Genomic DNA, 27956 nt, shown 5'->3' on the forward strand with positions numbered 1-27956 from the left:
TCTGCGAAGCTTTGGCCAAACGGAATGAGACATACCCATTTCTTAAACTGGAGAGTTGTCGTGTGCCACCAGGACAACGCTAGGCCACACACACCTACAGTGACTCGCCACAAACTTCGGGAGCTTGGGAAGCTATAATTCATCCGCCATTCTGTCCGGACTTGGCACTAAGCGATTATCATCATTTTCGCAAAATTTCTTTAATGATAAAAAATTGGTATCTAGGGAGGATTGTGAAAATCGACTACTAGAGTTTTTTTGCAAATAGAGAGCATAACTTCTACGAGGGAGTCATTATGAAGTTACCTTTAACATGGCAACAAATCATACAACAAAACGGTGCATATTTGGCCCAAATTGGACATTCCGAAGCATGTTAAATATAGTTCATATACAAATAATGGATTTTATTTTCTTCAGCCTAATATTATAAATCCCCTTCTAGAAGAATGTTTATGCCATATGAAAATTGAATATAAAATTACAGGCATTCAGGTTGGTGGGAAAATGCAGATAAAACCTTCAAAATTCCAGAGATTGGACGGAAGCTTTATATGGATCTAAATAATAATAATGTTTTGGAAATATATTAAATCTCCGTCAAAGGTGTGTTTCCTTTATATGAGGTTTATGTCAAAACATGGACTTATATTGATAATTTTTATACCCTACACAACTATGTTGTCAGGGTATTATAGCTTTGTGAAGCCCCAAGAGTTTGTAACGCCGCGAAATATTGGTCCTAGACCCACCTTTAAGTATACCGATCGTCATATCTTGACTAGCTGAGTCGATCTAGACATGTGTGTCCTTCCGTCCGTCTGTCCATTATAATTTGTAAACACGATACAGGCCACAGTTACGGACCAATCTTCACGAAATTTTGCATGTAGAACGGGTTCTCGCCAATGAAGACCCCTATTGTTTTTGGAAAAGATCGGTTAATATTTAGGGGATGAAAGGGACCAAAAACTTTATTTTTGGATGATTTCCTGGTCGCTCCAGAGGCCGCAGTTATGGCCCGAACACCGAAAATGACAAAATTTGTGTTCTATGGCGTCAATACTTGCCCCTGAAGGACCTAGATCCGAAAAGTTGATAGTATGTTCAAGAGGAGTGGTTGACCTTTAAATTGATACCAATTATATGGTTGTATGTATAGCGCTGATTGCTTTGAAAATTTCCATGAGATTCCAGTTATGGTCAAGGAGTCGATCTATAGGCCGCAGTTGAAGGTCCCACAGTTGTGTAGGGTATTATATGGTCGGCCCGTCAGAATATACGGCTCCGCTCACTGGTTTACATATATGATTGTTAGCCTAAAAAATCCGGAATGTCAGCCACTTTGGTTGAAAAAATCGGCTATAACATTCATAATGTGAAATTGTAAGCCGAAAAATTCCGACTGCTTTTGATTTCAAAAAACATACCGACATAGAATTTTATGCTAACCTAAAATACGTGTACTTTATTCGAATAATTCGAAGTATTGCAAACGGAAGGCAATTTTTCACCTTATGCTAGTGGGTATAAACCTGTCGATTTTGTATATGACCACCACATCTAGCTAATATTCTTTGACGTTATTCAAGAGTTTATGCGAACATAACCTAATCTAATATACTTCACTTACACTCGTTTCAATTTAAAGGTAATTGAGTGGGTTGCAAGAAGTCCACAACATAACAATTCCGACTCAATCCCCAGTAGTGTCGCGACATAAACCATTAATCCCAAAACACTCATGAAACACACAACCAAACAAACAAACACTCACTCACCCACAAATGCCGGTATGCAGGCAAATTCAAACAAACAATCACAATAGACACGAAGCGACGATTTGTTATTGTTTTCTTTTTTTGAAAAACAGATTTTTGTGGATTTAAATTTGAGCAAATGTTGCAGAGGCCAACCAAACCAACCAACCGACCGAACAGCCACATCCAGCCCCCGGCATATAAGAAATAATGGTAACAACAACATTGCAGTTAGTACCCGCTGACAACTAAGAAACTAAGACACGGATCGAGCGGATCATACGGATAAACGAAACAAATTAAATAAAAAAACGGAAATTCAAAATAGACGTTAACATTTTTCGTTCGAATTTAATTTGAAAATTTTGTGACATTGTGGAAATTGGAATATAATTGAATTTTCTTTAAACGTTATTTTTTATGTGAAACCAGGAAAAAATATCCGCAAAATTGATCTTCCCAACAAAATAAGTGGGCGTGTGTGTGCAAATTTACGCAAATATTTAATTACAAGGAAACAAACAACAACCACTACTCCATTATTTGCCAAGAATCTTTTTTCTCAAGAAAAATCACCATAACAATTATAAATTATGGGCTATCCGGTGTTCGGAACGCTTTACCAGCGTCTGTTATTTCTTCTGCCATTGGCCACGGGTATGTACGAAAGAAACCAAAACCAACAACCCATTCAATTGAAATGAATGTCAATCAAATGAAAAATAAAATAGTATTATTGAATTGCAATAGCAATGAAATTGCTATTGCAGAAGCAAATACAACAACAATAACAAAAACAACAACTGCAAAAAAGTAAATAACAATAATATTGCCATCTGTCGCCGACTGTTAATCTGCCATGCCTTCTCAGTCATATAACAAAAATTGATCAGGTGTAACGCCACGACAAAGTTACGACAATCAAAATAATCGTCATCATCATTGACCGATCGATCGATCGATCGGTTGTTCGTTCTATAATTACAATTGCAGACATTTCTTTGGTGGAGTTTTGGTTGAAATGACCTAAGTCCGATATGGTGAAAATAATAAAATCAAAACAAAAATATGTCAATCGGGCGGAACATATTCCCTATCCACTAAGCCAAAAAAAGTAAATACCAATGCCAGTGAGAGTTATAATAAAAATTATTTGAAGACCCGAAAGAGCCTCAAAATACCATAAATGGGGCGGACCCTTTCTCATATCCTCTACATATGCCACCGCATGGATATATTACCACAATGCGTCCCAAAAACAAACCCTAATAAAAAATCGAAATCGCATGAATTAATTCAAATTAGAAAACCGAGATTTGTACCAGAATCTAAAATAGACTTAAATAACTTTAAAATAAACGACCCATATATCTATGTATGTGACATATTTCAATTCGTACGACTACGTGTAAATGGTCATCTAAAGATGCTATATTTGTTCTATCGACTTGATATTAGACAAAGAAGTGATTGATATCATATAGGCGGCGCCGTGACCCCTTGAAAGGCTGTAATGTAAAATGTACAGCCACCACGGTTCAAGCTCAGGGACTTCACCTATGAGGAACAAAACGAAAAGACATAAACAATCGAGTTGTACCATTAGCTTGTCAATGCAATGTCAGCACGTTTTCCTATATTGTAATACCTCTGCCAGGAGGTCTTTTGAGAAAACGAAATACTCACATAAAAGACAACCGATATAAGCAATTAAAATCTAAAATCAACAAGGAAAGTAGTAAAGTCGGACTGGGCCGACTATATGATACCCTTCACCACTTTGGGAATATTCTACATATGTATCCTACAAGACATCGTCTTTTGAAGGAACATTGACATGCAATTGAACGAACTTATATATGTGATCTTAATCTATATCTAAACCGACTAACATTAATCCCTACACTGTTAAAAATTTAATCTCAATCAGACACCCATTGATTATTTGGTGTACAATTAACATGAATAAGTCAAAATTATATAAATTATTAATTTATATTAATTTGTGTCAATCGGCCTAGCTATGGATCTTATGTGCACCATTTACTTTAAATCGGACCAAAACATATGTGAAAGCTATATCTACATCTGAACCGATTTTCACGAAACTTAGCACACATCATTATAGACTTAATTCAGTACGCTGTGCCAAAATTTGTCCAAATCTAATGATTTTCGGGGACTTTGGTGCACCATTTACCTAAAATCGACCGAAACTATATATGGGAGCTATATCGAAATCTGAACTTAGAACACGCCATTCTACACATTTTCAGGGACATTGGTACACCATTTACCTAAAATCGGACGAAAATATATATGGGAGTCATATCTAAATCTGAACCGATTTTCTCCAAAATCAATAGGGTTCGTCCCTGGGCCAAATAAGTGACTTGTGCCAAATTTCATTCAAATCGGATTATAAATGCGACCTGTACTTTGTTTACAATTTAACATCAACAGACAGACGGACGGACATGCACAAATTGACTCAGCAAGTGATTCTATGCATATTCTCAAAAGGAACCATGGGTCTATCTCGATTCCTTTTGCCTGTTACAAACATATGCATAAAGATATAATACCATATACCACAGTGTGGTGAAGGGTATAAAAAAAAAAACTGATCATGTGAGACTATTCCGCTTGAGTTGTGAGTGCTGCACTATAGTTCGTTTGAATGAAGTTGTCGTAGCAATTGGAAAAACCAACAAGCGAAAATAATCGATATATCTCACATCTGGTGCTCTATGTATGATCCAATAACGATCCTATTCTCTTGACATTATCCAAAGGTTTGCACAATCTCCGTTATTCGTAATACAATATTAAATGTTTGAAAATGGACTCATTCCCTATGATTAAGTGTATAAAAAGTTCGGCATGTTATACGCATTTCTTTTTATCAAAACAAATAAAACGTCGTTAACCCTACACCATTAGATGAACATTCAAAACATCTAAAATAGGGGCTATGCATTGGTAAATTTTTGCCATTAGAAAATGCAACAAATTATAAGCACTCAGATTAGAGAATAATTCTACAACCATAAAAATTTTGAACAAATTTCTGAAATCCCGAAATTACCGAAAAACATTGGAATACCGTTATATGGAAGACTGCTACTAAAAAGATCTAACAGCCAATTTGCCTAAAATACCGAATAAAGCTTATAGAATTATATTGGAGCCCGCAACAATAGTGGTGGGTACTGCTATATGGTAGCTGAGCTCTATGGGTGTTCCGGTGAGCTGCAAAGAGAATGACACATTCATCACTCCTGCCCAATGGTGCTGGGTATAAAATATGACATATCGCTCATTTGCTGCAAGGCAGACATAACTCAAAAAACGTGTCCGTCTGTTGATGTTATCTTGTAAACAAAGTACGGGTCGCATTTATAATCCGATTTGAATGAAATTTGGCACAAGTCACTTATTTGGCCCAAGGACGAACCATATTGAAATTGGAGAAAATCGGTTCAGATTTAGATATAACTCTCATATATATTTTCGTTCGATTTTAGGTAAATGGTGCACCAGTGTCCCAGAAAATGTGTAGAATGACGTGTGCTAAGTTCAGCTTTCGATATAGCTCCCATATATAGTTTCGCTCGATTTTAGGTAAATGGTGCACCAAAGTACCTGAAAATCATTCGATTTGCACAAATTTTGGCATAGCGTACTGAATTAAGTCAAGAATGATGGGTGCTAAGTTTCTTGAAAATCAGTTCAGATTTACATGTACCTCCTATATATATTTTCGACCATTTTAAATAAATGGGGCACTAAAGATCTATAGTTAGGCCGATTGGAGAAAATTTGCTCTCTCAAATGGAAATGTTGAAAAATGTTATCGAACAACATTGAGAAAAATCGAACAAGGAAATAGATTTTTCTCAAAATTATTATGTATCAAAGGGAGTGGAACGATGTTTCCATCATCGGACTTGATCTAAATTTCGCAAATGTATGTAAAAAATGTTTGCCAGAAGGAGTGGACCGACAACCTCCATCTTCGAACTTGATCTAAGGTTGGAATAAATATTACGATGTGCAAATTTTGATTGAAATCGATTAGTTCTTTCGAGAGTTATCGTGCGCATCAGCCGGCCAGACATACCGACGGACGGACGGACGGACATTTGTAAATCGACTCCAAAATGTCTGAAACAAAAGAAACATGGGGTCTAAAACCAATATTTCGATTAGGCAGATATTTTCCGTATCAACGTGTATACATCCTGTGGGTAAAAAAATGGAACACAAAAATATTCAGTATACACCAACTACAGTGGTTTGCCATTTCCATTCGTCTTTCTGTTGAAATCACAATACAGCTTGTAATATTAGGTTGGGGAAAGGGAAATCCATCTTCGGCAGATGGCTGTACTGATAAACTTCTCGTAAAGTATCGATCAAACAATTTCAGATTTATGGTCGATGGAAGGGTGACATTAACAGTAAATAAAATTATACGATACTGTAACAGCCAATTTTGTGCGATTTTGGTTTCGTAGATTCCGTTCAGGAAATTTTGATGTTAAAGGTGCACCTCGCACACGTAGGCCGTTTGTCGAAAATGTCGAAAAAAATCGGAGAATTGATCAAGAAATGCTTTTAAAATGGTAACAAATCATACAACAAAACCGTGCATAATTGGTCCAAACCGGACATTCCGAAGCATATTAAATAAAGTCTTATAGTTCATATAAAAATAATGGATTTCTTTTTCCCCAAACAATATTAAACAAAATCACAATGTTTTGGAGTGAGAATCTTCACAAATAACAAGAAAATACATTTCGTATTCTAGTTACATATTTCGGCATTTAAATAAATTGTTACACTTTCCAGATTTCCGCTTACAACCATGCCATGTAGCTGAACATAAATTAAACGTATTTTTTTGTCGGGGTTGTAAATGTTAGGAAAAAAGTGTTTAAATCATTGATCTACCAGTTTGTTATCACCACACACCACCGCATTACGTGTCTGGTTATTGATCTTGGTGTTAACATGTGACAGAATTTGTAAGTGGTCGAAAGTGATCTACAAATTGTGTATGTATATTACAATAATAATGGATTGGAATGGCATTTTTCCCATGTTTATTTGCTTGCAAAACATTGTTATTGGGACTTCAAGGTTGTGGTCATTACTTCGTTGCATTGTCTTAAGCGGACCTATTTTTTTGTAAAATGAAGTCAAGTTACTAACAAATATTGGTTTTAATTAGCCAAATGGTAGGTCGTGCTTATTTATGTTGGACTTTCTAAAAAAGGTGTTTTAATTTATATATTTAATTTAAAATAGAATATGTTTTCTGAATAGAGATCGATGGGAACATGAATGTTTATTTTTGATAGATATAAAATTAAAAAAATTGCCCCAGAGCTTCAAAATAAATTAACCAGGAAGGAAAGTAGTAAATTCGGACTGGGCCGACTATATGATACCCTTCACCACTTTGGGTATATTCTACATATGTATTCGAAAAGACGTCGCCTTTTTGAAGGAATTTTGACATGAAATTGAACTATCTTAAATATATGATTTGTATATCTTTCTAGAACCTATGCTAAATTTCATTTCATTTGGGCAAGTTTAGAGTCGTTTGCGCACAGTGGGACAGATTTGTGTAAATCGATTTAAAGTAAACTTGACACACGCTATTCGGTATGCTGCACTCTTTAAAATTTAGTCTCAATAAATAAGTCGAAATTATATATGGAAGCTACGAGAGATTTTATATCTGAACCGATTTGAAGTAAACTTGCTAGAGATTAATTTATACTAATTTCAATACGTTTTAGGTCTAGAATGATGCTAGGCCGATTGACACGACCTAGCTGTGTATCTTTAGTGCACAATTTACTTAAAATCGGACGAAAATATATATAGGAGGTGTACACATCATTCCAGATTTAATTCAATACGCTATGCCAAAATTCGTGCAAATCAAATGATTTTCAGGGACTTTGGTCCACCATTTAGCTAAAATCGGGCGAAACTATATATGGGAGCTATATCTAAATCTGAACCGATTTTCAGGAAACTAAGCACACATCGTTCTAGACTTAATTAAATACGCTATTTCGTGCAAATCGATGGATATATAGGGACTTTGGTACCACATTTTCCTTAAATCGGACGAAATTATATATGGGAGCTATATCTAAATCTGAACCGATTTTCACGAAACTTAGCACACATCATTCTAAACCTTATTCAGTAGCCTACACCAAATTTCGTGCAAATCGAAAGATATATGGGGACTTTGGTACATAATTTACCTTAAATCGGGTGAAACTATATATGGGAGCTATATCTAAATCTGAACCGATTTTCACGAAACTTAGCACACGTCATTCTAGACTTAATTCAATACGCTATGCCAAAATTCGTGTAAATCAAATGATTTTCAGGGACTTTGGTGCACCATTTACCTAAAATCGGGCGAAACTATATATGGGAGCTATATCTAAATCTGAACCGATTTTCACGAAACTTGGCACATATCACTCTAAACCTAATTCAGTAGGCTGTACCAAATTTCGTGCAAATCGAAAGATATTTAGGGACTTTGGTACCCCATTTACCTTAAATCGGACGAAAATATATATGGGAGCTATATCTAAATCTGGACCGATTTTTCCCAATTTCAATAGGGTTCGTCCTTGGGCCAAACAAATGAGCTGTGCAAAATTTCGGATCATAAATGCGACCTGTACTTTGCTCACAAAAATACATGGACAGACGGACGGACGGACATGCATAAATCGTCTCAGAAAGTGATTCTATTCATATTCTCAAAATGAACCATGGGTCTATCTCGATTATTTTTGCCTGTTACAAACATATGCACAAAGACATAATACCCTGTGCCACAGTGTGGTGAAGGGTATAAAAAGTGGACCAACATATCTCATACCTAGGACATAGAATACAGACCAAGAATAACTATAGAATATATAGGTTCTCCAACGTATCACCCTTGTGGTGGAGTGTATGAAAATAAAGACACAGAAACACATTTATAAAATTTTTTACATTTATTTCAATATTCGTAAAAATTTTAAAACATTAATTTTTCTTATAACCGAAAGTGGTATATTAACACCAAAAGGTGTCTCGAAATGCACATTGTTTCCATTATTTTTTAAATACACATTCTTAAAAGTATAATTTTGAAATGCCATAGTCGAATACTTTCTCACACTTGGAGATAGCAATGGAGCACCAAAGTTAGCACTGGTGGCGCCACCCAAATTACTGCCGGAAAATCCCAAGGCCGCAATTTCCCTAAAATACAGAAACAGAAAAGAAGAGAGTGACAATTACACGAAAATTAAAGTTGTGACAGCAAATTGTGTTAAATTACCGGTGTCAATTTTTGTGCGGGGTGTTTTTAGTGCATTAAACATTTTATTGTTAAACTGTGGCATTATAAATATGGACAGTACAAGCAAAATATGGGTGCTTAGTTTTTGACTTTGGTACAGTTTTATTTTTTTAAATATTACAAAAAGGCACATGTGCTTAAGTTATTTGTTCACATTAGTCTCTGTTATACATTAGTCATGCTTTTTTAAGATTTTTGTACAAATTAGTTTAATAGATGACAACATAATTGTTAAATTATATTTATTTAGTTAATAATAATAAAAGGGTTTCTTCATTTCTAATGTGGTGGGTCTAACTTAGGTATTTGTTTTGTAAATATTTAATGGGAACTATTTGCTAATTATTATTGCTATTTAATGTCACTCACCAAATGTCGAAGGCCTTAGGCTTTTGACACAAGAATTTTGGAAAAATTATTTTGTCAAAACATGGAAATTACTAAAACCCACATTAAATTTAAAAAAAAAATTTTTTTCTCAAAAAAGTTTAAAATTTTTGGTCTGGATAAGTAGGGAATGGTCAAAAATATTTAAACATATTATATTTTCTTGAAAATAACAGTGTATGCTATTCTACGTTCGATTTGGTACGTAGTGCACTAATTCGTCCTAAGCGGACAAACTTTAGCTACTTGGTACATCATTTTGATGAAATCGGATGAAAATAAAACGACTTCAATCCAATAAGCTAGGAAATATTTCATGTAAAACAAACAGAATTGGATTCCTCCATTTGCACAAAATCGGACGAAAATATACGAGGGAGCTATATCTACATCTGAACCGATTTCAACAACAAAATATCATGCAAATAGAACATGATCTATGGTGCACTATTTACATAAAATGGGACGTCAACCTGCAGTAATTTCAGGACGATATGCAAAATTATCTCTCAATCGGACAAACATTGACAGTATGGTGCACCATTTACGTAAAATCGTACGAAACTATATATGGAAGCTATATTAAAATCTGAACCGAAAAGTTGGCATATATCAATCTAGACCTAATTCAGTACTCTGTTCAAAATGTTGGCTTAATCGGACAAATGTTGGGAATGGGTGCATCATTTACATAAAATCGGACGAAACTAAATATGGGAGTTATATCCAAATCTGAACCGATTCCAACATAACTTCGCATACATCAATCTGACCCTGGACCTCAAAAGGATCAATTATTATTATTATTTTTTTTTTCAATGTATCCTCCCCTCATTTATTCCCTTTTGAGAATATGCATAGAATCACTTTCTGAATCGATTTATGCATGTCCGTCCGTCCGTCTGTCCGTCTCTCCGTCTGTCCATGTTAAATTGTAAACAAAGTACAGGTCGCATTTATGATCCGATTTGGATGAAATTTGGCACAGCTCATTTGTTTGGCCCAAGGACGAACCCTATTGAAATTGGGAAAAATCGGTTCAGATTTAGATATAGCTCCCATATATATTTTTGCCCGATTTACGGACTTTAGACCCTGAAAATCTTTCGATTTGCACGAAATTTGGCATAGCGTACTGAATTGAGCCACGAAAGATGTGTGCCAAGTTTCGTGAAAATCGGTTCAGATTTATATATAGCTCCCATATATAGTTTCGCCCGATTTACGGACTTTAGACCCTGAAAATCTTTCGATTTGCACGAAATTTGGCATAGCGTACTGAATTGAGCCACGAAAGATGTGTGCAAAGTTTCGTGAAAATCGGTTCAGATTTAGATATAGCTCCCATATATAGTTTCGGCCGATTTTTGGTAAATGGCGTACCAAAGTCCCTATATATATCTTTCGATTTGCACGAAATTTGACATAGCGCACTGAATTAAGTCTAGAATGATGTGTGCAAAGTTTCGTGAAAATCGGTTCAGATTTAGATATAGCTCCCGTATATATCTTCCTCCGATTTAAGGTAAATGGTGTACCAAAGTCCTTATATATCTTTCGATTTGCATGAAATTTGGCATAACGTACTGAATTGAGGCTAGAATGATGTCTGCCCAGTTTCGAGAAAATCGGCCCAGATTCAGATATAGTTTCGTCCGATTTCATGTAAATGGTGCACCAAAGTCCCTATATATCCTTCGATATATTTGGATAGAGCTTCCATATATATTTTCGCCCGATTTTAAGAAAATTGGACATCAAACTCTTCATGCTAGTCAGGTTGACATCAAATTTTGCACAACGTACAAAATTGAGCATAGAATTGCGTAGTTGCGTTTTCTAGAAGTACAGACATAGCCCAACAGATAACCTATTTATATTTGATTGAAGTCGATTTATATAACTTATGGATATATAGGTAGATTCACATTTAGATAAATATCACATATTTTATTTCATCCAATTTCATGTTAATAGTCCTGTTTAATATATCCATAGTGGTGAAGGGTATCATATAGTCGGCCCCGTCCGACTTTACTACTTTCCTTACTGGTTTTCGAAATAGAATTGACTGGAATATGTCCCTCAAGTGAAGCACAAATAAACCGGCGGTAATTTGATTCCAAGAAATTTAACAAATTTCGTCGCATTTAGTTCGTTTACGAAAACCCATATGAAATTTGTGGGGTGTTTACTAAATTTGTTATTTCGCTTGCAATATAGAATATATGTCCGTCTGTCTGTATGTATGTAAAACTCACAATATTTAAGATAGACCATAAAACCTATATAAGGATTACCCCAAACATTTCGTATTTTAGGGTTTTTTTGGCACGTTTTCAAATCTTTTCAGTGAAAATGTTCAATATTGGTCCACTTTTTCGAAAGCTTACATATATCCCCAATATTCGTGCAGGTGTTTCAACCAAATTGACTGTAATGTTGTATGTTTTGGATTATCATTCCGGGTAGCCCTCAAGTAATGATATCCTGCATTATTCGAGGTTTTGTGCACGTTATTGGCTCGAATTTGATTTTGTCGGTTCCTATGAGGTGTGAAATCTTCCTACCAAAGATTGTCAATATTGGTACAGCTCCCATTTAATGACCCATTTTAGTATTTTGAAGCCGTTTGATGCATTTTTTTATATTTAAAGGATTCTTGAGGGCTCACATACATATACATATAAAACCAGTAGCAGAGCACAACTGCCACTTAAGGGGACCCCCCCCCCATTCTCGGGGTCAAAATTTTTGTTGACATAATTCGAATCTACACTGATTAAGGAATGTCTCTACAAAATTTCAAGTGAAAATCTCAATAACTCTTGAAGATATATCCGATTTATTGTGTCCGCATCAAGTGACGGCTGAAGGGCTTCTCAAACTTTAAACGCGATAACTCAAAAACTAATAATCCAATCGGTTCCAAATTTTGCAACGTTTTTCTGGGAGTGTATAGCTCTCTTATGAACTAGGATAAAGCCAATCGGTGAAGATCTTCCTTATTTTTTAACCTGGTTTTTGGTCAAAAATCGGCGATTTTCCAAAAATATTTTTTCAAAGGTCCACCATTTTGTTAATTTTAGAGCGAAGTCAATAATCCTAGTTCATACGAGAGCCAGACATGTACTCTTTCTAACACCGTTGGAATTTTCGGATTCCGATGTTCCAGTGAGGAGTTATCATGCCCGCCATCAAAAATAAGGACTTTTCTTTAATTACAAAAAACAACAACAAAACAATAACAAAATTTTGTTGTAAATTATTTTTCTTCTCTTTTAAATCTTCAATTGTATATGTGTGAAGTTACAAACCTTAACAAGCATTGGTATTGATTTACCAGCCCATTGAAAATCTTGAAAAAATAAAATCGAGAATGGGGGGTTCCCTTAAGTTAAACTTGCTGCGGATCTATATTCCGAGCCTGGACAATATTTTTCAATATTTGCACTCTCTTCCCCGATTAGAGGTCAACAGGTCATCTTTCTTACTCTGAACATTTAAATCATAAAGTTCAAATTTTTCTTATTTTACACACAAAAGTTAACCAGCTCCCCTTCCCTACGGCTTATAATTATGTTCTCCAGACAGACTAAAACAAAAAACTGATCATTACCTTGACCCAAATCGGAACTTCATGTAACATTGAATAGCGATCAGCGCTTCATTTACGTCCTCTAGTGTGGTAATGGGTCGCTAAATAAAATCAGAACACGTAGACGACTGTAAATATTTTAGTATTTCTCCTACAAATCCTCTTGGATATACAATCAACTTCTCGGATCTATGACCATCAGTTGTAAATATATACGCCATATAATGCAAATTTTGACATTTTCAAACAAAAATCTGATTGTTCCATGGTCAGATCCATTTCTCCGTGTAAAACTTCGATGTGTTCGGGACATAATTGATCATTACCAAGAACAATAATGGTCTTCCTTGGTCGGAACCGGTCCTATATGCCAACGATTGGTCCATAACTCGGACAGATTGATACACATGACTAGATCGACTGAGCTAATCGAGATATGACAATCGGTAAATTAAAAGGTGGGTCTAGGATCAACGTTTTGCTGCGTTACAAACTTCTGGGACCACATAAAGCTATAATACTTTTACAACATAGTTGTGTAGGGTATAATGATCAATATAGATCCATAAATTGACAGAAACCTCATTATCAGTATTTTGAACTTTTGTTCCATTAAATTTCCCAAATAGGTTCCTGTGTTGACATAGCCTCCTTCCATTCCCTAGGTTAAAATTTTACACTGAAGCCCGGCGAGTTCTTGGAGAAAGAAAATAACTTATTTTTTAGATTATTTTCAATATAAATTGATGTTTTGCCATAGTTCCCATATAAAGTACGTCCCGTGATTTAGATTTTAACATGCTTTTCTCATCGAGGGGCTATAATATGGCATATCGGATTCATGGCGAATAAAAAACTTATTTCTAGAAATTACTTAATAAGTTTTTATTTTAAATAGCCACTATCCAAATGTCTCAATGCATTTTCGGCATTTTGAAGTTAAAGTTTGGAAAAATATTTTTGTCTGAGCATGAAAAACTTGAACAGTAATAAAGATCCTGATCGATTTAAGGAAATTTGAAGGCCACCACAGGGTATATAAAAAGGCATAAAAAGACCTTTTAACTCGGAAATCTAACCAATCTCTACATTATATTTCAAAATCTGATGGTTTTCGATAAAACGCGACCATTGTATTCCATTGAATGATGCAAATTCCATATTTAAACCATTTGTCCTGTCATTCCTCCAGGCCTATTGTCTGCCTGCCTGTCTTTCAAATATTTGCCACAATTTTTTTTATTTTCACATTGCGTGTCTAACTAAAAAAGAAGCATTTAAATAACAGTTAAACGCTTAAACAAATACAATTTGTAGCTATTTTGTTTGTCGTTTTTGGTAGTTCGCTTCAAATTTTATTTCCCAAAAAATAAAATTAAAGTATGCAGCAGCAACAACAACAAAAGCAAATAGCACACAAAAAAGACAAACATTTAAAATTGTTTCACTTCACAATTGTTGACTTCTCCACACAAAAACACACAACGAGTTGGGAAACCTCTAACGCCACATGCCATCATATGCAGATCAGCCATGTGTCCGTCCGTCCGTCTATTTACAATGTTTACCAAGGAACGTTAGTTTTTACAAAAGAAAAAACAAAAACAAACAAAAATTTTGAATGACAGTAGCAACTCCAAAAGAAGTGAACACTCACATCACATATCCATTCGCACACACTCACTCCAAAACGTTTATCACGATCGAAATTATCATGCAAGCGTTTAGGCTGCTTTTTGCCATGATTACTTACCATAAAATGAAATTATGTGCAAACTATTGTTGCAATAACGAAATAAAATAAAATAAACAAAACGATAAAAATAATAATAATAATAATCCGCATGTAATTCTTTGTTAATTGTCATCATCGTTGTTGTTGTTGTTGTTGTCGTTATTGCCGTTTTAATAATAATCTCTTTTGTTTTGATTTTCGAGTTGTTGTTGTCTATGTTTCTGCGAAATATTTTTGAATATAAACTGGAGCATAAAATATTAATTTAGTTCGCATCCGCTTATGCTTTGTCTATTTGCAGATCACTTCAGCTATAACGAACCAGAGAAATGGCAAGTGGATTTCCCACAATGCGGTGGCTTTAAGCAATCACCCATTATTATATCGACACCAAAGGTAAATATTTTGAACCGATGAAAAAGTAAAAAAGTAAAAAAAGTGAAAAAGAAAAGTAATTCATGTTGTTGTACTTTTTTGCAAGGTCAAATTGATGCAAAATAGGGCCAAAAATAGCTAAAATCTTCAAATTCTGCCAATCAAGCGAATCGAACAAAATTTATTTCTTTTCTTGTGATTAAGAAAGCTTGATTAATATTTTGAGAAACTATGAGTTGTTGTTACGAAGCCATTAAAATAGGTTCTATCTTTGGTGAAAATATTATGATGAGCAATGTTTGAAGCTGGGTAAAAATACGATACACGAAGTAAGAATAAAATCGGTTTATCACGAAGTAAGAATAAAATCGGTTAATCACGAAGTATGAATAAAATCGGTAAGACCGACAGTATATTCATATATGAACTTCAAAATTGTCTGCTAAAGACATATTTTTTGATCGCATCCTTATCTTAAACCTGATGACAATAGGAATTATAACCAAACGTATTTTTATTTATTTTTCTGGTCGCTCTAGGGACACGGAATTTTACATCGGGAAACGCTAAAAAATAAACTTACTGAACTGGTAATATGGACCAAGAATTTTGTGTGAAAAATTACAAAATTTGCATTCTATGACGTATACATATATTTCAGAAGGACTACGACCGGATGCGTCAACTATACGTAAATATTTACAATGTTCTACATATTCTAATATTGTTTAGAATTATCATAACCCCTCTAGAAGGCGGAAATATAACATTTGGGGTTATAATTATGTGAAGGGCTAGGGACCGACATAGATTAATTTCGAACCTAATAGTTTAGCTTTTTTATCTCAAGACCTTCCTTTACACTAAATATTAAAAATAATGAAAATGGGGAGTTATCTTCATATAGGGTCAAAATGCAGGTCGATATAGTTCTTTCTCAAACCTAGCGTTTTAGTTTTTTGTCACAATATTTTTTCCTAGTAGGAAAAAATACTTTTGTCGTACTGGCAATCTCTGAAACATGGCTTGTTCGTGAGATTTTAGACTCTGCAGTTTCTATTCCGGGCTACAATTTCTGCCGTGCTGATCGTCAGATACAGAGATGGTGGTGTAGGTATATATTTATCTTAGAGTCTTAAAATTTAAGATGTTTTTAAAACGTCAGATTATGATTGTGATTTATTGTTTGTAGAGTTACAGTTTCAGAGTATGATAGTTATTTTTGGTGTTGGTTATTTGCATTGTAATTTTTTGGCAGAGTACATATATTTTGTTATTCTTGGTGACTTTAACTGCGATTTGTTCAACCCTAATGAGGCAAATTTGTTTCGCGGCCTATGCGCTCGTTTAAATTTGAGCATTGTTCATAACTCCAGACCTTCACATTTTGATCTCGGCAGACTTTCTACGTCCTTAATGGATTATGTGCTAATCAGTGATACTTCTATGGTAGCTTACGCAGATCAGATTCAGTCGCTTACAATAAAATCTAATTTTCTCCTGATTTCATTGAATACAGACAGATACTATAATAACATTGATTGGAATGGTTTGTGTGCGTTTGTTGGAATCATTGAACCTGACATGTTTTTTTGGACATATTGATGTGAATTCTAAATGTGCTTCTATATCTTCTCTTTTGGATTCCTCTTGTTAAAAAACAAATTAAATATTCGGTTGATCCATGGATGAATTCTAGAGATTTAAGGGATATAAAGGAATGGATTCTCGTGGGTTATGGAGAATATTAAAGGGTTCTGGATATGTTGGCAATAATCACGAGCATATTGATATGGATCTTAATATAATAAATTATTTTTTTTTTTTTTTTGTGGAATCCTTTCATGTACTTATGTGGTTGAATCTGAAATTTTAGATGCTTTATGTACATTTATTAAAATCGTTTTCCCCTATATATCTAAGACCATCTTGGACTTGGTAAACGCTATATTAACTACGTCTACTTTTCTCCTATGTTGGAAAACTGGTACCACTGCCTAAATGCCGTTCAGTTAATGAACCAGGAGATCTCAGACCCATATCAATTTTACCACCACAGTCGAAGGTTATGGAGTATATTATTAACCCTTTCAGTACAAAAAAAAAAAAAATTGGAATACAAATCTCAAATTTTGTATTTAAGATCATATAAAGGCACATAGTTTCAGTTTCGTCTGTCTTTCAGCAAAAACAAAAACATCAATAGTAACGGTACATAAGATAAACGTAAAATCACAAAGAAAGGAAGTACTTTTAAATGTCGAATATACTCGACAAAAACACTGAAAGGGTTAAGAAACAAATGCTTGAGGTTTGTTCATTTAGAATTTGTGATTCACAATATGCTTTCCGCCAGGTTTACAACACCACTCATTTACTTCTTAAAATGACAGATTATATCCGTGAATTCTTTAATGAGGACAAATTAAATGTTTTTGTATCATTAGATTTGTCTAAGGCATTCAATTCTATTGATCATGATAAGCTTGTATGGAAACTGAAGAATAACTTTGACATTTCTAAATTAGCCTGCAAGCTAATATTGTCTTATTTGAGAGATCGGAGTCAGTTTGTTTTCAAGTCTAATTCTTGTTCATTCTGGTGTACCCCAAGGATTTGTCATTGGACCACTGTTTTTTTATATGTGAATGACCTTGCTCTTCATGACATTTTTCTGCTTTTTACTGGTAGTCCTAAATTTCCTAACTCTTTTGAGAGGGACTTAAACTTGAACCTAGATCGTTTTGTTGATTGGGCATCCAGAAATGTTCTGAATGTAAACCCGTTAAAAACGAAAGCTTTGTATTTTAGAAAGAATTACCCTAAATATATATATACAGTATTTTTCGGTTAATTGCACATCAAAATTTGCACAAATTTTTGTTCACTTAACCGAGGAACCAATTATCCGAACACGCCTAATTAAATAGTTTGTTCAATTACAGTAATCGTGTATAATATAACTACTAATGATTAAAAAAAATCCAATGTCAAATACAAATTACGCTTTCTCGCAGTTTTTCTTAGCAATAAACATATGTTTTCAATTAGTAGAGATGCCACATAGTCTTTTTCACATATTATTTCAAATATGTATGTAAAAAATGGCAGATTATTTTCAATTATTATTATGCAATTAACGGTGAAAAGTAAAAGGAAATTTATTTTTGATGACATGAATTTTGAACCAATTAAGCGGGAAAATCAATTAACAGGGTTTAATTATCCGAGAAAATGTACATGTATTTTCCTATAAAATATTTTTTGCCCCATCATGTGGCTCAATTAAGCGTGGAAACCAATTAACCGTAGGGTCAATTAACCGAAAAATATTGTATATACAGTGGCTCCATCGAATAATCGGACAAGTGGTTGCCAGATATAATAATGCTATACATTTCAAAAAAATTGTCTATATGTGTAGTTTTTTTCGCTTTTATTTACACATTACTTACTTATATTTCTGAACAATACAAAAAACAACAACTTTTCTAGTGATAACAGTAAATTTCGTCAGAAAAACAAAATTAACTCAATTAATTGTGTTCAACGCAAAATCGGACAAAGCAAAGTATCAATGTTAAAAAATCCTTTGTTGTCCAGAACGGCCTGTAAACGCTTCGGTATTGATTTGACCAAATTCTGGCATACCTCCGGCTCTATGGAGTTCCACGATTCCAGTAAAGCCACCTTAAGCTGTACCAAGGAGTTAAATTTTTTTCCATACACTCTCCTAGCTAATTCTTCCCAAAGATGGACAATTACGTTAAGGTCTGGGCTCTGTGCTGGTGTTTGTATAAGTTTTGGGGAGTTATGGATCAACCAAAGCTTTGCAACACCTGATGTGTGCTTGGGATCGTTGTCTTGATAAAAGGCAAAGTTGTTCGCGATTCCCAATTTCTCTGCACTTTGCTTTACATTTTGTTTTAAAATGTTGAGGTAGAAAAAATTTTACCATCAATAAAATGCAAATTGCCTACTCCCGCACTCGACATGCAGCCCCAAACCATAACAGAACCTCCTCCGTGCTTAACAGTGGCTTTTGTATTCTTATGATTAAATTCAGCATTTGGCTTACGCCACACATACATCTTTCCATCTGACCGGTGCAAGTTAAATTTGCTTTCGTCAGTAAACAGAACCTTAATATAATGAAAACTATCAATAGAAATGCATTTTCGACCAATACAGACCAAAGATAACCATATGTAAAATTTCAGCATCTCTATCCCTCTAGCTCTCTATCACTCTAGCTAGACCGTTTTAGAATTTTACCCTGATCAAGAATATATCTACTTTATGATTATTTAGATGACATACACACCGTTGCCTTGCCGATTAAGTCCAAACATTGTGCATGGTAATATTTCTTCCAAATCTAAATTATATTCGAAGATAGAGAATATAAGACAACTCCTTCTAGTTACTTCCCCATCAAAGGTGAAATTTTTTCTTAAAATGTACCGAGCGGGTTTGGTATTGAAAACATGGCAATCCGTTGGCAGTTTGATTTATCCTTCCTGCAAAAGCCCCACTCTAATTAAGGTACTTTGAGGAGCTTCAATACAGTTTTTTTATAATTTTGTACTTTTGTTCGATTTTCGTTATTTTGGCATTTTTTTGTGTCAGAATTGATTGTGAGGAAATCTCTCACAATCAATTCTGACACATTAAATTTGGGATTTTTATTGAGTAAAATAACTTATAGCTTTATAATTTTCGATAATTTTTGAATTTTAGTAAAAATAGATAATTTAATTAAATGATCTTTATTATCATTCTAGTCTATTGACATTTTAATATTCCCATTGGAGTTTGGTTTATACGATACACCGCTATCGAAGCCTATAAGCTTACACAATAATGGACATACAGGTAAGGATTAATTAGGAAATATATTGTTCTATTTAAAGTAAATTAATTTTTGTATCCTTAGTTGAATTTAAGATCCCCGAAACAATGTCGGGTGATAAACCCTATATTAGTGGTGGCTTACTCGACGACACCTACGAAGTCGAGCAGGTACATTTCCATTGGGGTTCACCGACTCGCAAAGGCTCCGAACATATTATCAATGGTCATCGTTATGATATTGAAATGCACATACTACATCGGAATACCAAATATCCAAGTGTGGAATTAGCACGGCTATTCGAGGATGGTTTGGCTGTTGTAGCGGTGCTATTTAAAGTTGTTAAGGTAAGGAAATGTTGAAATAATAATAAATTAAAATTAATGAGGAACCAAAATGAGGTCAAAGTTCCGATGCTTTTTTTTGAAAAAAATACAAAGGTTAAGCTTGTTTTTTACCAAGTGTTTAACTATTTGAGATAAGAAATAAAAAAATGTAAAAAAGTCATAGTCTGGGGGGTGGAAAATTCATTATTGACATCAAAGCCCTTGGTAATAGAAGTATTTGTTATTAAGAAATAAAAAATCAAATAGATCAAGTATAAAACGATATTTTTGACCTCCAAATATTCTTTTAAAATAAGTCTCCAAAGACAAGAAATCGATATTCGTATATTTTTATAGACCTTTTCCACTTTTACCCAAATTTTAACCTATTGAAAAATTGTTCCTTTGGGTACCTAAAATACCCGCCAAGGGCTTTCATCCCCATAATGAATTTTCCACCACCACCATCGTGTTGCACAGTGTATTTCTTTAATTTTTTTAATTTCATCGATTTTCTTTCGTCTGGCTGATTTCCGAATTTTCTGTTTTTTTTTTCTAATTTAGTCGGAAAATGTTTTCTATCCGGGTTTAAATCTGATTTACAATAATCTGCAAAATGTCCAATCATTTAACTCGACCAGTGATACAATGCATTTAATTACCCTTGGATCGCTGTTGGGTAATATTAATCGTGAAGATTTTTATACATATCAGGGGTCATTAACCACACCACCCTGTTCCGAGGCCGTAACATGGATAGTATTCTCCGATGTTCTGCCAATTTCCTTCAAAGAGGTAAGGTTTCTTGATTGATCCAAAATTTGAATATAAATTTTAATTTTGAATTTTTTTTTAGCTTCCCAAATTTTGGAATATTTTAAATGAAAAGGGCAATAAATTTGTCAATGTACGACCGATACAAAATAATGGATTTCGCAAAGTTTTTCACCGCAAGCCTTTAATACAATTTAAATATTTGGGTTAGCCAGCAAGGAGTTTATTTCATGGAATGTATTTATATTGAATATTTAGTTGTATTTTGATAAATATTTAAAAATGTAGATATATTTTTTTATATTAAGTTAGCCAAATACCTTTTTGTACAAATACTATATATATTTTCTTATAAATAAAATTGTTTAAAAAATAGAAAAATAAAAATAAATATTTTTTTATTTCAAATTCATAAAAAAAATTTACAAATCTGTTATCATTGCATTGTTATTTGCACATATGGTTGCAAAGATTACAATTTCAATATGATTGGTTAATATTTACAATGTTAATAAAATTTGTTTTTATTTTTAATTTATATTCTAAAAACTCCTCCTCAAAAATTTTTACTACCTATTAACTAAACCTGATTGATGTAAACATTCCCTTAACACATTGGATCTAATTAGCAACATACCTCTTTACCCTTCACTATGGTATATTCTACATATAAATCCTAATAGACGTCGCCTTTTCGAAGGAACATTGACATGAACTTGAATGAACTTAAATATGCGATCTTTACCTATATGTGAACCACTAATATCAATCCGTACACATATTGTGAAAGCTATGCTATGTTCAATTTTATTCGGCAGATTTGATACGTTGTGCAAACTTTCAATGTCAATCGATTCGCACGAAACTTAGTACACATCATTTTACACCTAATTCAGTACGTTGTGCCAAATTTCGTGCAAATCGAAAGATATATAGGGACTTTGATGTCCCATTTACCTTAAATCGGACAAAACTATATACGGGAGCTATATCTAAATCTGAACCGATTTTCTTCAATTTCAATTGGGTTCGTCCTTGGGCCAAAAGGGTGAGCTGTGCCAAAGGAAGGAAGGACGGACGGACGGATATGCTTAAATCGACTCAGAAAGTGATTCTATGCATATTCTCAAAAGGAACCATGTGTCTATCTCGCTTACTTTTGCCTGTTACAAACATATGCACACAGACATAATACCCTGCGCCACTGTGTGGTGAAGGGTATAAAAATCCACGCCTATTATAATTTTAAAAAATCCTCGCCTATTATAATGAGCCTTGAAAAATTAACAACTTAATCCTTACTTAATCCATGAAAAATGTATTAATAAAATCCACGCTTATAGTCTCAATAATCCTTAAACAAATATTAAATGTCTACAAAAAATAGAACTATATATTATACTCAGAAACTAAAGACATTACCCTTTCAAATGATTTTTATTTCACTGCAATACGACCATTATTACCAAAGTTATAATCATTTAAAGAATCAACCCAACGTCATAGCACAGCAATTCAATAATATGCATGCCCAATCAATGAAACAAGCAAACGAATGATCCACCCACCACCCACTTTAACTACACCACCCCAATACGAAAGCACACAACAACAACAGTATTTGCTATAAACATCTATACTCCCATTGCCACCCACTCTGCGGAGTATCACAATAACACTGTAAGAGACCAGAGAACGAAACACTGAGAAGTGTACATGTGTACTCTCTCATGCTCTGTTACATTCTCTCATAGTGAATCAGTAACATCAATGAACAGTAACAACAACAAACAATGTTTGGCGCCTTTTTTGTCTTGGGAAATTTGCAAATAATATTATTGTTCTTACCTTTTAATCATGTCCACTTTTGTATGAAGAGCTGTTCTTTTCTAACAAAACAAAAGCATACACGCACACACACGGGACAAATTAAAAAAAATTATTATTCTATTAGAAAATGCAAACGCGATTGTAGAAACTCCGAAATATCGACACACAACCTTACATTGAATATTTATTGCAATGCTTTGGACATAGAAACGAAAAGGAAACTCAGTAGGAAGTAAAAGGCTTAACCACTACAACAACACGGTAAAGACAAAGCGACACACGATTTATTTCCTTTATAAATTGATTTCTTTCTTTCCTTTATGTATTGATTTTTGTTAAATTCACTCGCGCACAAAAAACAGGCTTCTACCGGGGACATTATTGAATCATTTTACAAAACTAATAATTTAACTCGATCGATTTCTTCTTATTGCGTAGGAACTCCCGCAACCGCACTTCACGACATTTAAAAAAGAACTAAAGTCGAGTAATTTCCGAGAACAATGAATGGATCAAAGGAATGGAGAGTAACCCCACTCTGCCTAGGAAGAGAGTGAATTGGCAAGCAAACTCCTTTTCATTACACACATACACACAAAGTAGTTGGTGCCGGGAGTGTCATGAGATGCAAAATTAAAATTCTAATTAGAACTCCTCAAAATTCAGGCAATGCAATTTACAAGAGAGATTATGACAGATTTGACTTTTTATTTTAATTGGGATAGAAAACATTATTTGATACATAATTTCCCAGGGCCACAAAAAAGAGCGGATTCAAAATTAATTCGAGCTGTTATAACTATTAAAAAATTCATCCCTAATGGTAGCCTTTGAAAAAATTTTTTAAAAATCCATGCCTAATGGTGGCTCTTAATTTTAAAAAATCCCTGCCATTGGTAGCCCTTGGAAAATTCATTTAAAAAATCCACCCATTCGTCCTGTGCACTTACAACAAAAAAATAAAAATTTACAATGGCACTGCGAAAATATGGTCAGTCATCTACATTTGTCGACAACTGAAAAAAAACTACCCAAAAATGTGTACGCTGCTATAGAACAAGATTGATATATAAAAAAATGGTTGCGGGTCGGAAAAATTTTAATCCGAGATTTTATGAGCGCTGTTCAATAGTCACTCCTATAAGTCTTGAAAAATAAATTCAAAAAATCTAAGTTTAAAAACAAAATCACGCCTGTAAAAGTAACCATTGACAAATTAACTTAAAAAAATCCGGGAACATACAAATAATAGAAAAATACTTTGTTTTGAAAATCCTTTAGAAAACATGTTTTATAAATATATTGTAGATATTATGGATTTAAAAACTAGAAAGCTTAACCTTTTAAATGTTTTTTTTATTTCACATCAATACCACCATTATTACCAATAATACAGCCATTAAAAAAATCATCAACTGCATAGCACTGAAATTCAATAGTACGCATGCTCAATCAATAATCATACAAGCAAGATCCAACCCCACCCACTTTCACAACACCACTACAATACGAAATCACACAACAACAACAGTATTTGGTAAGAACATCTATCCTCCCATTACCACCCATTCTGTGGAGCATAACAATATCACACACCGAAAAAGACCAGAGAACAAAACACTGAGAGGATTATATGTGTACTCTCCCATAATCAGTTACATTCTCCCATAGGGAATATGTAACATCAATGAACGGTAACAACAACAAACGATGTTTGGCGCCTTTTTGGCTTGGTATTTGCAAATAATATTTTTCTTCTTACCTTTTAATCATGTCCACTTTGCATAAAGGGCTCTTCTTTACAAAACAACAGTCATACACACACGCACACACGAAGAAAATGATGAAAATAATTATTATTTTAGAAAAATGCAAACGCGATTGTTAGAAACCCCGAAAAAATATCGACACACAATCTTACATTGAATATTTATTGCAATGCTTTGGACATGGAAACGAAAAGGAAACTCAGTAGGAAGTAAAAGACTTAACTACTACAACAACAACACCGATAAGGCAAAACGACACACAATTTGTTTCCTTTATAAATTGAATTCTTAATTTCTTTCTTTACTTTATTTATTTCTGTTAAATTCACTCGCGCACAAAAAAGACGGACTTCTTCCGGGGTCATTTATTTAATAACTTTGCAAACTAATATTCAAAATTCGATCGATTTCTTATTACATAGAAACTCCTGCAACCGCTCTTCACGACATTTAAAAATGAACTGAACTCGAGCAATTTCCGAGAACAATGATTGGATCAAACGAATGGAGAGTTACCCCACTCTACCTGGGAAGAGAGCCAATTGGCAAGCAAACTCCTTTTCATTACTCACACACAGAGTTGTCGGGGGATGTCATGAGATGCAAAATTAAAATTCTAATTAGAACTCCCCAAAATTCAGGCAATGCTATTTACAACAGAGATTAGAACTGTAATGACAATTCAGGGATTTTTTTTGCAGATTCGACTTTTTTATTTTAAGTGGGAAAGAAAACATTCTTTGAAAATGTTATTTCAAGGGTCACAAAACTAGCCGGATTTTTTTAAAATTCAAGCTGTTATCACTATTAAAAAATTATTATTAAAATATCTACGCCTAACGGTAGCCCTTGAAAATTTAATTTTGAAAAAAAACATGCCTATTGATAGCTCTTTAAAAATTAATTTTAAAAAATTCATGTCTATTCGTATCCCTTAGAATTCGTCTTTCAATTATTATTATTAAAAATTATTTAATATTTTTTTAATTATTTTTATCTTTTTTTAATTTCATTTAATTATTTTGGACTAGGACAATATGCATAACATTTTAAAAATAATTCAATTGTTATAAAAGCTTGAATTAATTTAAAAAAAATCCGCTCATTTTTGTGACTCTTGAAACAATATTTTTCAAATGGTTTCTTTTCAATTCTAACTAAAAACGTCAAATCTGCAAAAAAATCGCTAAATTGTCATTACTGTTGCTAAACCCGGTTGTAAATTGCCGTGCCTGTATTTTGGGGAGTTCTAACTGGAATTCTAATTTTGCATCTCATGACATGAAATGGAGTTTGCTTCTCAATTGACTCTCTTCCTAGGTAGAATGGGGTAACTCTCCATTCATTTGATCCATTCATTGTTCTCGGAAATCACTCGACTTTAGTTCTTCTTTAAATGTCGTGAAGTGCGGTTGCGGGAGTTCCAATGCAAAATACTAAGAAATAAATCGAATTAGAATATTAGTTTTGCAAAATTATTAAATAAATGGCCCCGGTAGAAGCCTGTTGTTTTGTGCGCGAGTGAATTTAACCAAAATCAATAAATAAAGGAATGAAAGAAATCAATAAATCAATTTATAAAGGAAACAAATCGTTTGTCGCCTTGCCTTAACCGTGTTGTTGTAGTAGTTAAATCTTTTATTTCTACTGAGTTTCCTTTTCGTTTCCATGTCCAAAGTGTTGCAATAAATATTCAATGTTAGATTGTCTGTCGATATTAATTCGGGGTTTCTTACAATCGCGTTAGCATTTTTCTAAAAGTATTATAATTATGTGTTTCATTTTCCCCGTGTGTGTATGCTCGTTGTTTTGTTGGCAAGAAGAGCCCTTTATGCAAAGTGGCCATGATAAAAAAGGTAAGAACAAGAATATTATTTGTCAATTACCCAAGACAAAAAAGGCGCCAAACATCCTTTGTTGTTGTTACTGTTCATTGATGTTACTGACTCATAATGGGAGAATGTAACTGAGTATGGGAGAGTACACACATACTCTTCTCAGTGTTTTGTTCTCTGGTCTCTTACAGTGTTATTGTGATGCTCCACAGAGTGGGTGGTAATGGGAGGATATATGTTCTTACCAAATACTGTTGTTGTTCTGTGCTTTCGTATTGTAGTGGTGTTGTTAAAGTGGGTGGTGTGGAGTTGGATCTCTGGATCTGGTTGACATAAAAAACATTTGAAAGGATAAGCTGTCTAGTTTGTAAATCCACATCATATATTCTATTACATATTTATTAAACATATTTTCTAGGATTATGAAGAAAAGAAATAAGAAAGAGCTTTTAAGGTTTAAAAAATGCATTTTTCATTATTTTTATGTGCCCGGATTTTTTAAAGTTCATTTTTCAATGGTTACTTTAATAGGCGTGATTTTCCCTTCACTGTTTGTAACAGGTAAAAGAAAACGTGATAGACACATGGTTCCTTTTGAGAATATACATTGAATCACTTTCTGAGTCGATTTATGCATGTCCGTCCGTCTGTCTGTCCATGTTAAATTGTAAACAAAGTACAGGTCGCATTTGGCCCAAAGACGAAACCTATTGAAATTGAAGAAATCAGTCAAGATTTAGATATAGCTCCCATATATAGTTTCGTTCGATTTTATGTAAATGGTGCACCAACCTCCCTATATAACTTTTGCACGAAGTTTGGCATAGTGTACTGAATTAAGACTAGAATGATGTGTGCTAAGTTTCGTAAAAATCGTTTCAGATTTAGATATAGTTTCCATATATATTTTCGTACGTATATTTTGTACTGAATTGAGTTCAGAATGACGTGTGCCAAGCTTCGAGAAAATCGGTCTAGATTTAGATATAACTCCTATATATATTTTCGTCCGGTTTTATGTAAATGGTGCACCAAAGTCCCTATATATATATATTTCGATTTGCACAAAAGTTGGCATGGCGTACTGAATTATGTCCAGAATGGTGTTTGCTAAGTTTCGTAAAAATCGTTCCAGGTTCAGATATAGCTCCCATATATATGTTCGTCCGATTTTATGGAAATGGTGCAACATAGACTCTTATATCTTTCGATATGCACATAATTTTGCATAGTGTACTGAATTTAGTTCAGAATGACGTGTGCCAAGTTTCGAGAAAATCGGGTGAGATTTAGACATAGCTCCCATATTT

The 27956-nt window shown here is 33.9% G+C and overlaps 1 protein-coding gene across 1 annotated transcript in view; it reads left to right on the plus strand.

Annotated features, from left to right (window-relative positions):
- The window catches only part of LOC133332278 (uncharacterized), a 46069-nt gene extending 19087 nt beyond the window's left edge, over positions 1-26982 (plus strand). The window contains exons 6-11 of the mRNA XM_061540680.1: positions 15187-15281; positions 20045-20135; positions 20197-20459; positions 21003-21233; positions 26838-26866; positions 26928-26982. Of these exons, the coding sequence (XP_061396664.1) occupies positions 15187-15281; positions 20045-20135; positions 20197-20459; positions 21003-21233; positions 26838-26866; positions 26928-26982 (764 nt within the window). The remainder of the gene's footprint in view (positions 1-15186; positions 15282-20044; positions 20136-20196; positions 20460-21002; positions 21234-26837; positions 26867-26927) is intronic.
- Positions 26983-27956: the final 974 nt, after the last annotated feature.

This window comes from Musca vetustissima, unplaced genomic scaffold, assembly GCF_032173495.1.
Source record: "Musca vetustissima isolate MV318-11 ecotype Yass unplaced genomic scaffold, APGP_CSIRO_Mvet_v1 utg27769, whole genome shotgun sequence".
In the NCBI taxonomy this organism is placed as follows: domain Eukaryota; kingdom Metazoa; phylum Arthropoda; class Insecta; order Diptera; family Muscidae; genus Musca; species Musca vetustissima.